Here is a 12,012-nt window from a genome sequence, read left to right on the forward strand (position 1 = left end):
GGAATTATCAAAGAAAAATCTCCTTCCGGTAATATAATATAAGATTTAAACTTATAGAACCGCTACGCCTATGTAATTGGCCAATACAATAAGTTGAGTAACGTTTATTACGAACAAAAAGGTCTATTCGCTTTCAGTAGAGCTTTTCCTAGCCGAATCGTAATCCAAGTATCCACATCTAATAGAAACATCGATCTTATTTATTATGTATTACAAGCACGGACTAGAAACAAAGAATATTAACGTACAAGATTGAAATAATAATACGTAATATACAGTTGGTGTTTAATAGAAACTGAAGATCTCATGAGAGGGGAAAAAACTATAAGAACCATGCACATTTCCTGCGGATAACTTGACAGTTTGTAGATTCATAGTACCTAACCACCTATCTATATAACGTAACAGAGCATCTTAGAATACATTGGCAATGCATTTTCTTTGCCTTCACGGTGCAGGGACCAACAGCAAAGTATGTCTTAAGAGTTACGAGGCGGTTGTTTTACATACAGTGATAAGCTAACAATCTGTTAACAGATCTTCGAGTTCCAAATCGGTAGGTACCTAAGGGTTGGCAGTACTACGTCGGGATTCCTAGAGAGCTGAAAGAGTTGTAGCAGCGCTACGTCATGAATTAGGGGGGGATCATACGTACGACTTTGTCGAAGGTGTGGTAGCACAGCATAGGGCACCTGGTAATCAATCATAGCATTGCACTAATTAACAAACGAACCAACGAGCTAACAAAGATTCTAGGGATCGAGAATCTTACAACCTCCGAGGATTTATGTTTTGCGTATTACGAACCTCATAATGTAGAATCATTCAAAAAAGCAGTTAAAGACTTGGAAAAATATATCAAGACCGACGGACCATTCGACGGGATCATTGCTTTTTCCCAAGGGGTTTCATTAGCGTGTGCTATACTTATCGACGAATTACAGCTCCGAGAATCCGGTCTCCGATGTGGGATTTTCTTTTCCGGTCGGCCCCCTTTCATCGACGCGGGGACACCACTGACTCACTATTCCCACACCACTACCCCTGTCAAGGTCAGAGAGGTGCCAATTAATATTTCAACTGTACACATTTGGGGGGCCGAAGACAAAATCGAACCTGGTCAGGCTTTGGCGCTTTAGTAGACTATGCAGCTCCGAGAATAAGTACGAATATATTCATAGTGGTGGTCATGAAGTACCAGGGTCAAGGGATAAAGAGGGCTTGATAGAGTCGGCCAATGTGATACGACGCATGTTGGCTCAGCTCGGATGCAATTGAGATGTGACCTTGAGATGAAAGGCGACGTAGGGAGGTACCTGTTACATTTTTCTTAATTAAAAAAAATTAATGGACATGTGTTTGCTTGTGAAACTATCACTTTAACAGCTTATTGGAGTGCAGAGCAACATTTCTTTGATCCTTACATGCCGCTAGGTACTCCTACTGATTCACTTGATCCTAGTCACCTAGGTAACCGTGCACCTTTTAAACACCCTTTTTCCTTTCAAACAAGCCTCCTCCAACTCTTATCTCTATCGCATTCTTCATTCTCTACACTGAGCTCTTATTTAACTTTAAGTATTTGCCAAGCTATCACAATGATTACTAGTAGCCAACTTGACGGTGTCGCCCTCGTTGTAGGGGTATGGATGTTACCTGTCCCAATGGGTATAGTTAAGAATCGCTAACATACTTTAGTCCGGTAGTGGCATCGGCAGGGAAGCCGCTTTCTCTCTTGCTGAGGCTGGCGCAAAGGTTATCGTATTTGCAGACAAGAATGAGGACACAGCGAAAGCCTCATCCGAAGAAAGCAAAAAGTACGCGAGTAACAAAGACTACCAGACCACAACCTTCACCATGAACGTTCAGGATGCCCAGGCAGTCCAGGATATGGTCGATTTTGTTGTCAAAGAATTTGGTCGTCTCGACTACGCCGTCAATGCGGCTGGTGTAAGTGATACACCATACTAAGCTAGTACTACATCATAGTCTCTAACATCTCACTCGTCTTACTAAGGTTGACAACGGCGTCAACGCCCCCGTAGCCGAGATTGATGTTGACAATTTTGATCGCATCATGAACATTAACGTACGCGGCAATTTACTCTGTGTGCGTGCCCAGATTGCGGCGATGCGCAAGCAGGAACCGAAGACTTGGAGCAGCAGGAATGGCACGCGTGACATTGGGCGCGGCGCCATCGTCAACCTTGCATCGGCTAATTCCTTTGTTGGTCTCCCGGGGAAAGGCTGCTACACTATTTCAAAACATGCATTCATGGGAATCACCAAGATGTCAGGTTAGTATCTAAAAGAAGACATCGGATTCAGAGCGTTTTGGAAGTGATAACTAACATCCTATAGGCCTTGACTACGCTCCTGAGGGGATTCGTGTTAATGCTGTCTGCCCAGCTTGGGTACGCACACCACTGTTGGATATAGAGATACAAAAGAATCCCGAGGTACAGGGCATTATCTCGGCTGTTGTCCCTATCAAACGTGCAGCTGAGTGCGAGGAAGTGTCAGATACCATTGCATTTTTGTGTAGCCCAGCAGCCAGCTACATCAATGGCGCTAGCCTGCTTATTGATGCTGCTATAACTACGACTGTACGGCTATTTTAAAATAGTAAAGCAGAATCTTGAAGGTTAAATTCTAGGTAGTCAGCAAGTAGAGCAGCCTTATTGTACTACAAGAATAGATTAGGTTTTATTCCGGCTGCGATCTCTGTTTGGAGTTCATCTATGAATGTGACGATACATTGACAAGATAGACAACCGGGAAGAGTGTGACAAAGAATTTCGTCCTACAGATTATTTGAACCGGCTATTATCGAGGCATGAGCAATTATTGGGCGGTGATAAAACAGCATATCATACTGTTGTGTTACTGATGTCTTTGTGTAGCATATAGGGCGGTGTATTACACTCGCATCTTGACTCCGAATATATCACGGCATATTACTAACCCCCATTACGAAATGAAACCTTCCTCTATAGAAAGGGTAGGAAAACTGCATTGCATGAAGGTGCTGCATGTAAGAGACAGTGTACGACTTCAGAGCCTTAATATTCACCGCCAAGTATGTTTAACGCGATTTTCCCCTTAAGTGCATATAGTCAATCCAATTGACTGGATAGAAAGAATGTCTCGATTGTATCCTAAACAATTTTATGTAAAATGGTCCGTATTAAAATATGTTCAATACACTATAGCAAATTTAGCAGAGTCCTATATTTTAGATTTCAAAACATCTATCTAGCCGGGTTATAGTTCAAGAAAGAAAAACAAGAAACAAGATGAATAAAATGAGAATAGCCCTAACCCTTAACGGAACTTCCTTCGAGACACCAATTAAATAGGTAGTTTATTAGATACACCTGCGTGGAAATAGAAGATATTTCTCGCTGGCAAGAATTTGATATGTCAGTTATAATACTCGATAGTAACCTGTATTCCGTAACCCCTTGCAATATCTCATTTTGGCGGAGTGACGAAAAGTCGCTCGCGTTTCATAAAGACAGAAAGGACAAGGGATAGTGCACTAGCTGTGATAACCAAAATAAACGTATTGTCGATGCTTTCTATTATGGCATTTAAAACACGTTGTCGCTGATCCGAAGTGAGGTTGTTGAAGAAATCTCCTCCGACCCCTGAAACGGCTTGTTGAACAACGCTCCGCGGCAAATCAGGTAAAATATTAGCAATCTTCTCGGTTGACTCATTTAAGAAAATGCTGTTGGATATTACCAATGCTAGTGTAATGCCGCTAATTTGGCCAATTCCAATGAAAGCTACCGCTTGTGACAGCAACTGGGGTGCCGCTTTCACCTGTGCCACTGCGAACCCAGCTTGTGAAAAGAGGCCAACACCCAAAGCGGTTAAAATAGAGTACCCGTAGATGCGAGCGTCTGTCGTATTGATGTCAATAGTATAAAGTAGCACGCTGCCAGCTAACGCCAGAGCTGAGCCGACTACATACCACGGCATGTAGTATCCAACTTGGGCCATAACCGCTCCGTTTATCATAACTGCAAATACTAGCGGCAAGACGAACGGGAGAAGCTGGACACCACTTCGCAAGGCGGACTCTGCTTTAGCAAATTGGAAGTAGATTGGGATGAAATAAATAGGGATTGTAACGACGACTTGCGCGCTAGCCATTTGAGCGAAGAGAATATCCATCTCCCAAGATTTTATAAGTGAGGTGGGGGGAAGAGACGGCTTTCGGGCTTGGTGAGCAAAGAGAAGCGCTGCTGCAGTATGAAAGCGATCCAGAGAACTCCTGTCGCGACAAAGAGGCCGATTGTTTGACCACTGTTCCATGCATATACACTACCCCGAATGAAATAACCATCACGAGGGTGGTGATCGCGCCGGCGCTAAGCACTGTCCCTACCAAGTCCAAGTTCTTTACCCGTGAAAGAAAGCTTTGGCCTCGGTGAGGATCAGCGACTGGCAGGAGGAATAAGTAAACAGGGGCGGCAAGACCTCCAATGCAGAGGTTGATATAGAAGGACCATCTCCATGTCGCAGAGCTGTCAGTGAATGCGCCGCCGATTATAGGTCCAAGACTATTATAAGGGTTAGTATAGTTACCTTCTATCTCACTAGAGATTTAGGTGCAAAGGGATATACATACATTGTGCCAATACCCCAAGTTAGTCCAACAAATCCTAGGTACATGGGCCGTTCCTGGTCATTTGTTAAGGCCGATACCATATTGATTGTCCCTAGATATATGCCCATTCCTCCGATGCCACAGATAGCCCGACCGCCTATGAGTGCATCGAGTGACGGAGCAGCTCCGCAAAGCGCAGAGCCAACTTCGAATATCACCACACTGGAGACAAAAAGTAATTTGCTCTCAAAATGAGAGTATAACTGGCCCCTACGCTCTTGGTTAATCATGATAACTGCAAACGAGGCCTTGTGTAGGTAGCTACTTAAGGCGGGGGCACGACATGTACTTACCAGAGCAAGTTGGTTGCAACAGCACCTAAAGCAAACGCGACAGAAATCCAGGGCAGTTTTTCAATGCCTCCAAGAGTATATATGATATTTTCTTGGATATTGGCAACAATAGTGTTATCAAGTGCAAAGAGAAATAAGGCAGCCAGTAAGGAAAACACGACGAAGAACCAAGACATGGGCTTTAGCTTTCGAACTGGTGAGCCGCCGGCCGAGGATTGCTTATTGTTCGCAGTCTCTACGTCCATGTTCAAGTTTTGAGCTTTGACCTCAGTTTGCTCTTCCCGTGAGGGATCGAGCTGGGAAGAGGGAACCTTCTCTAGAACAGACATAGCAAAGTTAACTTGAGTGCTTTCGTTATTGAAAATATCGTAGCAGCTTGGTGGAAACTCTACGGGAGGAAGAATTAAAAATATTGTGTAGTAAAGAACTTATACGTATCACCAGTCCATAAATAGGTACTCAAAGACACTGTATGAGGTCCATATGCTTTCAGTTATCTTAGGTGCCTAAAGTACTAGGTACCTAATCTATCAGTATTATTTTGAAAGCAAACAAACAGGGGTGTACAAGAACTTGAGATTTTACTTCTTGTACCTAGGTAATCTAATATTTCATATAAATCAGCCCTTGATTGCCGTACTTCATGTTGTGTTACCCTACATGTTGGTGTAGGCACATGCGATCCCGCCAATCAGCTGTCATCAAACCATTCGGGTTTTGATTCTTGATCGGGTAGCACAATCCCCGGTTGTTACATACATGAGGTGGTACCATTTGATTGAAGGCATAGTAAAGGTATAACATCATCCTCTTATACAGACATGTAGGTAAGTTAGGTAGGTATGTAATCCCGATCGTATTAGGAACCGCGGTCAATGGTATTATGTATGAACCATATCCTCCAATAGTCCTGCTGTTTTAACAGCCAACTATTTTCCCAACATCTTTTCTCTTGGGTCCCCCCATTATTCTTATCAAAATATCTCCAATAGGCCATCCAACATCACAAGTTCGTCAATGAGAGTTCAAGCCCCAAAATGTCTTCAGCGGAAACTCAACCCGACTTTAACCCTAATGACACCAAACAAGACGAACTGAGAAAGCTTCTCATTGCCATGATGATTGTTCCAACGGTAGTGGTACTCGTTCGAGCCTGGTCTAGGGCTCTAATGACACCGTCTGCCATGTCAAAAACCCCTAACAAGTTCTGGTGGGACGACTGGACGGCGTTTGCGGGTGCGGTAGGGGCCCCTATAAAACTTTTAGCCACACGGTACCTAACTCTAGCTAATTGATGTTAATCAGGTGCTAAATATCGCAGTTTGTATAATCGGTTTGAAGCTACTTGATCTTGGCCTTGGACTTCATGTTCAAGTAATACCGCCGGAAAATGTCAAGCCGTTTCTAAAGTTACTCTGGGTTGTCTACTACATTTTTGACACTGGAACTGCTGTGTCCAAATCTTCAGCTCTTTTTTTCTATGCTCGCGTTTTCGGTTCAACGAACTCTCGGTTCAAGTATGCATTGTGGTTGGTGCATGCTATGAATGTCATATGGCTCGTCACGATCTTGCTAGATGTCACATTCATGTGCACTCCTATCGCAAAAGCCTGGGATACCACATTAGACGGGCATTGTCTTAATACTGGCCGCTTCTGGATGGGTAGCGGTATAACCAGTCTTATTATCGACATTATTATCCTGGTGATGCCCATGCCGATGTTATGGAAACTGCACATGAAGACGATACGTAAAATTCAGATTTTAGGAGTCTTCATATGCGGATACCTGTGAGTTGTTCTTTTCTTCCCTTTTCGGCTCGACAGCCCCTATATTCTCCGCCTAGTTGACACATGTTTATAGCGTCGTTGTGGTATCCATTGGTCGCCTTGTCACCATTATTCAAGCTGGTGACGAAGTTGAAAAGGACCCGACATGTAAGACTCTTTTTCTATCAAACATACTTAATTTTCCTTCTGATAATCCATACGTAGACAAAATTTCTACACCAATTCTCTGGTTAGGTTCGGAGATCGCCATATCCATCATCAGTGTTAGCCTCCCGAGTATATTTTTCCTAGGCCAACGAGTTTACCGCCATGGTGCTTCGAGTCTTCTCAGCACCAATTCTCCTCACTCTAAGACTGGACTTTCAAGTAATCATCGCCCATTTCACGACGAAGACGGAGATGAACTCGTCAGACGGTCGACTGACTCCCTTCATAAACACCCTGAAAGCCTCTCCGATGCGAACCCATATCTTACACAAACCAAGGCAACTGCACAGTTTACAGGGACTGAAGAGAGTATCGAACATACTCAGCATGCTGGGATTCATGTTCGTCATGACGTTATGGTAGCATAAGAGGTACTTTACGTGCCTAAGGTGATGCGTTGGATCAGTCCAAAGATTACATATAGGTACCCGTTACCTATGTGACGACGGGATTTTACGCACATATAAGCGTTGGATGGGCTGAAACTGAGTAATAATGTTCTAGTTATTGACGCTGGGCTTCAATGTTATGAAATTAGTATGCTATAAATGTAACGATAAATAGGTAAGATAACAATTATCAACCTCGTAACTAGTAGCGAATACAAATATTATAATTAGGTACCTAACGTATTTCTCCCCTCAAATCCTCAAATATTCTCTAAGTGGGTTAGCCTTCTAACTGCTGTGTTGAGCATAGATCACATATAGAGGGACTCGGGTTACCATCAAGCTTAGGTACCTAAGGTACCTGACTGCACACCGGCTAGAAAAGCGGCGTTACAGGCAGCTTAGCAGATTTTACAAGGCCTCTGCAGGGGACCCCCAAAGGATTTGAGGCGTAAGGATTGCTTCCAAAACACAATGCTTATTTCCACTTCATTGTCATTACCGGTTACATTGGGCCCCCAACGCAGAATTGGAGACAGAATTTTGTTAAATCTCAGGTTTAACAAGACTCCCGCATAAAGCCACGCAATAAGGTAGGTATGAATCAATGCTACTTAATATGTGGGCATGCAACCATAGCGAGCCTAACTCGCATTGTTTTTCCCTTTTAGGATCTTTAAATAATTTGTGATTCCGCAACTTTATAATCGGCGATTCAGTGATTACACTCTATGTTGTCAGCCATATATTAGGCCTCGTGTTAGGCCTATGTGAAGGATCTAAGACATAAGTCATTTGGGGGCCAATTTCTGTTCCTAGGGCTACCCGATGTAACAATCGCGCCACGAAGGCACATGAAAGGTTACAGAACGAAATCCTTCGGGAATAACTCATTTGGTCTATTTCGACGTGGAACGGCACTCACGAGCAGAAGGACATCATTATTGGAAATATGTCAAACTTGCATCCACTATCAGTGTTCAGGCATACTTGTAAAGTGATACATTGCATCTCTATCACAATGCTAACGCGGCACACAGTTCAAACAACCTTAGCTACGGTGTTGGTAATCATAACCCCCCTACTTTTCTAGTTCGGTGCCTCTACAATAACTGATTATGTCAACTTCTGTGATATCTTATCGAATTATATTTTAGGTGCTTATCCATCCTATTAGATCATGATATTAACTACTATACCCCCTTACCTACCTACCTAAGTTTCGCTGACGGCAAGGTAAGGCATAAGGCTGCATCTAAATTAATCTTAGTAGCCGGCTATCGTTTACTTAGCGCACAGCCTGCAGGCTTCCATATACTACATCAATCTCTTTTCGTGCTAGGCCGATCTTATCTCAAAACCGATATGTTTTGCATCAACCTGCAGATCGTCTCACCGAGTACATCTCGGCGGCTGATAAACTCACTCGAAGGATTGTGGCACTTTTGTACCGATGGTGTGTTACAGTCGGAATGTATCCGACATAGAGGTTCAAGCTTACTTAGGATGGGTGTACCACAAGCTATATGCCGTCAACTATCAATTGAACCAGTCCTTGAGCAATAAAGTAATTGCTTACAGCTGACTTCCAAATAAACGCCTACCGTATACATATCTGTTTGGAGACTGCATACTGTCTTACCATCAGCCGGAGGAACAAAGCAACAGCCGGAGGAACAAAGCAACAGCAGGCGGAAGGATTCATGGTTACACAACATAGTTCCTAGTGGCGGGATGATGGTATATGTTCATAGACATTGGCAGCACAGCCCAAAAGACGGCATGGTATAGATATCAGATTGGTATGTGTCACAAGAGTCGCATAACCAGGCTCTAGAATAGTGCCGTTCATTATACTCACGTATTCGTTTTGGGATGATCGAATAACGGAGTAAGAAGTTAATACGTCTTAAACGTTAGCATTTAGACTTAACCAAGATGAAGAATAACCACAGAAAGAACCCGGATTATAGCATTCGTGACCTTATTACCTCCAGAGATCAAAAACAGACATCAAGCTCCCCTGCCTTCCTCTAGAACAACGCAGAGGGCTCAAAGCTAAGAGCTCAAATCATACCTAGACGAGTGGGTGATAGACACTTCAAGAGCGAAGACACACGTAACCCTAGCCAACAACTACATCCTCTCCTTACAGAAAGAACAAGAGGAACCAACCACTTTAGATTCGCAGACACCCCGCACACCAAAAGGACATCGTACAGGCATCCCAGAACCACAAGCCCCGAGAGCAGATAATGACTCGTTAAGTACCTAAGCCGACATTATATTCTAGAAATGCGGAAGAGAATGATTTGTGTATATTAATTAAGGTAATAAGATTCATGTAAAAATCAAGTAATTCCCTTTCTAATAAAAGTCCTGTTTAATATCACATAATAGAACCTCTTGTAAGATCATTAATTAACTTTAGTTCTTCTTAAAGCGGATGACCTATGGTATTTTCTTTATGCTTCTTTCAACTAGTTCTTGTACAATAGTCTTAAACAAACTCAAGTTCTCCATCTCTCGTCGAGATACAACCGGGCCTGGAGACAGCGGCTGATAGAATAGGATAAGGTACACAAATAAAAGACTTTAAGCTCAAGAAGCAACGAGGACATGAATGGCTTCTAACTAGGTAGTTTTAGTAAATGAAGCTAAATACTGCAACTGGTAATCGAAGGCCGGCATTGCTTTTATTAGTAAGAGTATGTGATTATAGGGGTAAAATGAATCATACGTGTTCATATTTGTGGAAGAGGGAATGGCTTTAAGGCATGGAATATCCTATTCTATTAGTGATATAGAACTAACTGCCTAGATGTAGAGGCGATCCTTAACCTTATGCATAGAGTCACGTAGCTATTTGTATTTCAAAGAATTGAAGGGGAAGAAAGATATCGTGATGCAATAAATAGACACCACAGCGGCCGATTGAGCACATACGACATCTGAACAACAAAGGGATAAACTGGATGGAATAATCGCCATACTCAAGGGAAACGAATGATGTTATATCCAGAATTAGGGCTGTGGTAGTATCCAAGGACTCTGGAGTTAAACAAAATCTTCTCGAAGGGGTACTATGAAATAGACTGCTTGGATATGATATTTATTGAGGCCATAGAGGTAAAGGTAAATTCGACACACAGGGTCATAGAACTTGAAGAAAACTCCTTATTCTCACACTGCGCCTAATATTCACTAACTGTACGTTTGAGCCTCAAAAGCTTTATATACATATCCAAGGAAGGAGGACTTAGCTTTCTAGGCAGGTACATTTATAAACCGGGGTGTACAACATATTATATTAGGTATTCTCTCATAGAGTGGATTCCGACGTAAGGAAAAAGTATCATTGTCCCGTAAAGGCACTCAAAGCCAATTATGAGAGCCTGGTTATGTCTATATAGCTATACTAAAGTTATCCTATACTCTGAAATCCAAACAGACTCTTTAACCCCGGGCGATCGGAAATTAGGGAAGAGTGCTATCAGGGCTGAATCATCTTGAAGGTCTCCATGACTAAAAGGAAGAGGAATACACATGTCTATTATACAGCTTGAAGCCTTTTGGGCTGAGTTGTTTGCTGAGAATAGCCAGTAAAAGGTTTAGCTTTAATACAGTATATACAATGTTAGCGTGAAACAGGTCCAATTTGTATCTCTACCTCCAGCCGTCCCAGATCTCTTATTAGGCTCCTTGAATATATGTTTCTGGATACGGTATGTTAGGGTATAAGCGATACTAGTATGAATTAAGCATACATCCGCATAAAGGTGCTACGCGTCCCCGAAAGAGACTAGAAGGTCAAGCGTTAATAGATTTATGTTACTACAGGGCTACTACACAGCAGCTTCGCTGCTACTTTTGACATTTACTCTGCGTATGACAACCATCAAGGGGTATCTCTGACACAATAATAGGAGGTACTGCACTAACTACTCAATTCAGATAGCAAATTTGTCTTTTGTATAATGCTCACGTGGTATTACGCCATTAGTTTCCTATATATGCTTCAAAACACATTATTTATGACGTATATTATAATAATATTATAGTACAAATGGCATTCACTGCCTTCATCCAAGAAACCATGTCCTATTTCTTACGTGTTATGGATCGTGTTAATGGCCTCCCCCCTAATATTATCGACATCGGTATCGGATACTTCTTCGATTTCAAATTCGATGTCGTTAACGTGGTCAATCTTACTTACCAAGTCACAGTAGCGTTGGCGTAGACTCCGTTGATACCACCATCCGATGTAGGCAACAATCGTCATGAAAACAACGCCAATGACACCAGCTGGAAACCACCACTTCTCGGCGTAGTATAGCTGTTCCCACGTAGAGTCGTCGACGAATATAAGTGCTTCAGGATTTGTCCAGCGATCTCGCCAGTACTTGGCCTGTGGGGTGATTTGATTAGCATCTCCCTTTTTAGATGAGTAATGTTATTTCAGTAGTAATGGTATTTCAGTAGTATTCAATTTTAGCCCCACCCTTTTTTAAAATCCGGCAGAAAAGTTAGCGCTTACAACCTATCTTTAGCATACAATTAATTAGGTAGGTAATACATATCGCATTTTACAAGGTCGAATGCTACTAGATCTACTCACGATGCTGTAGGCGTATGCGGGAGCGACAGCAGGC

General features: G+C 42.6%; 3 protein-coding genes across 3 annotated transcripts; 2 read left to right on the forward strand and 1 right to left on the reverse strand.

Moving 5' to 3' along the window:
• Window positions 1-1,598: 1,598 nt before the first annotated feature.
• GL218_03011 (2,5-dichloro-2,5-cyclohexadiene-1,4-diol dehydrogenase) lies at window positions 1,599-2,621 on the forward strand (the record flags this gene model as incomplete). Its single annotated transcript, XM_033579556.1, has 4 exons — window positions 1,599-1,643; window positions 1,699-1,950; window positions 2,018-2,297; window positions 2,362-2,621. 4 exons carry the CDS (start codon window positions 1,599-1,601, stop codon window positions 2,619-2,621), a joined length of 837 nt encoding a protein of 278 aa, XP_033436650.1.
• An 853-nt stretch (window positions 2,622-3,474) lies between these two features.
• Window positions 3,475-5,300, reverse strand: GL218_03012 (putative transporter C3H1.06c; the record flags this gene model as incomplete). The annotated part of the gene is made up of 4 exons (XM_033579557.1): window positions 3,475-4,332; window positions 4,397-4,571; window positions 4,640-4,888; window positions 4,972-5,300. 4 exons carry the CDS (start codon window positions 5,298-5,300, stop codon window positions 3,475-3,477), a joined length of 1,611 nt encoding a protein of 536 aa, XP_033436647.1.
• A 708-nt stretch (window positions 5,301-6,008) lies between these two features.
• On the forward strand, window positions 6,009-7,336 carry GL218_03013 (uncharacterized protein; the record flags this gene model as incomplete). The annotated part of the gene is made up of 4 exons (XM_033579558.1): window positions 6,009-6,212; window positions 6,277-6,761; window positions 6,835-6,908; window positions 6,966-7,336. The coding sequence occupies 4 exons, from the start codon at window positions 6,009-6,011 to the stop codon at window positions 7,334-7,336; spliced, it is 1,134 nt and encodes a 377-aa protein (XP_033436648.1).
• Window positions 7,337-12,012: the final 4,676 nt, after the last annotated feature.

Source organism: Daldinia childiae (genome assembly GCF_008694065.1).
Source record: "Daldinia childiae strain JS-1345 chromosome Unknown Scaffold3, whole genome shotgun sequence".
Classification (NCBI taxonomy): domain Eukaryota; kingdom Fungi; phylum Ascomycota; class Sordariomycetes; order Xylariales; family Hypoxylaceae; genus Daldinia; species Daldinia childiae.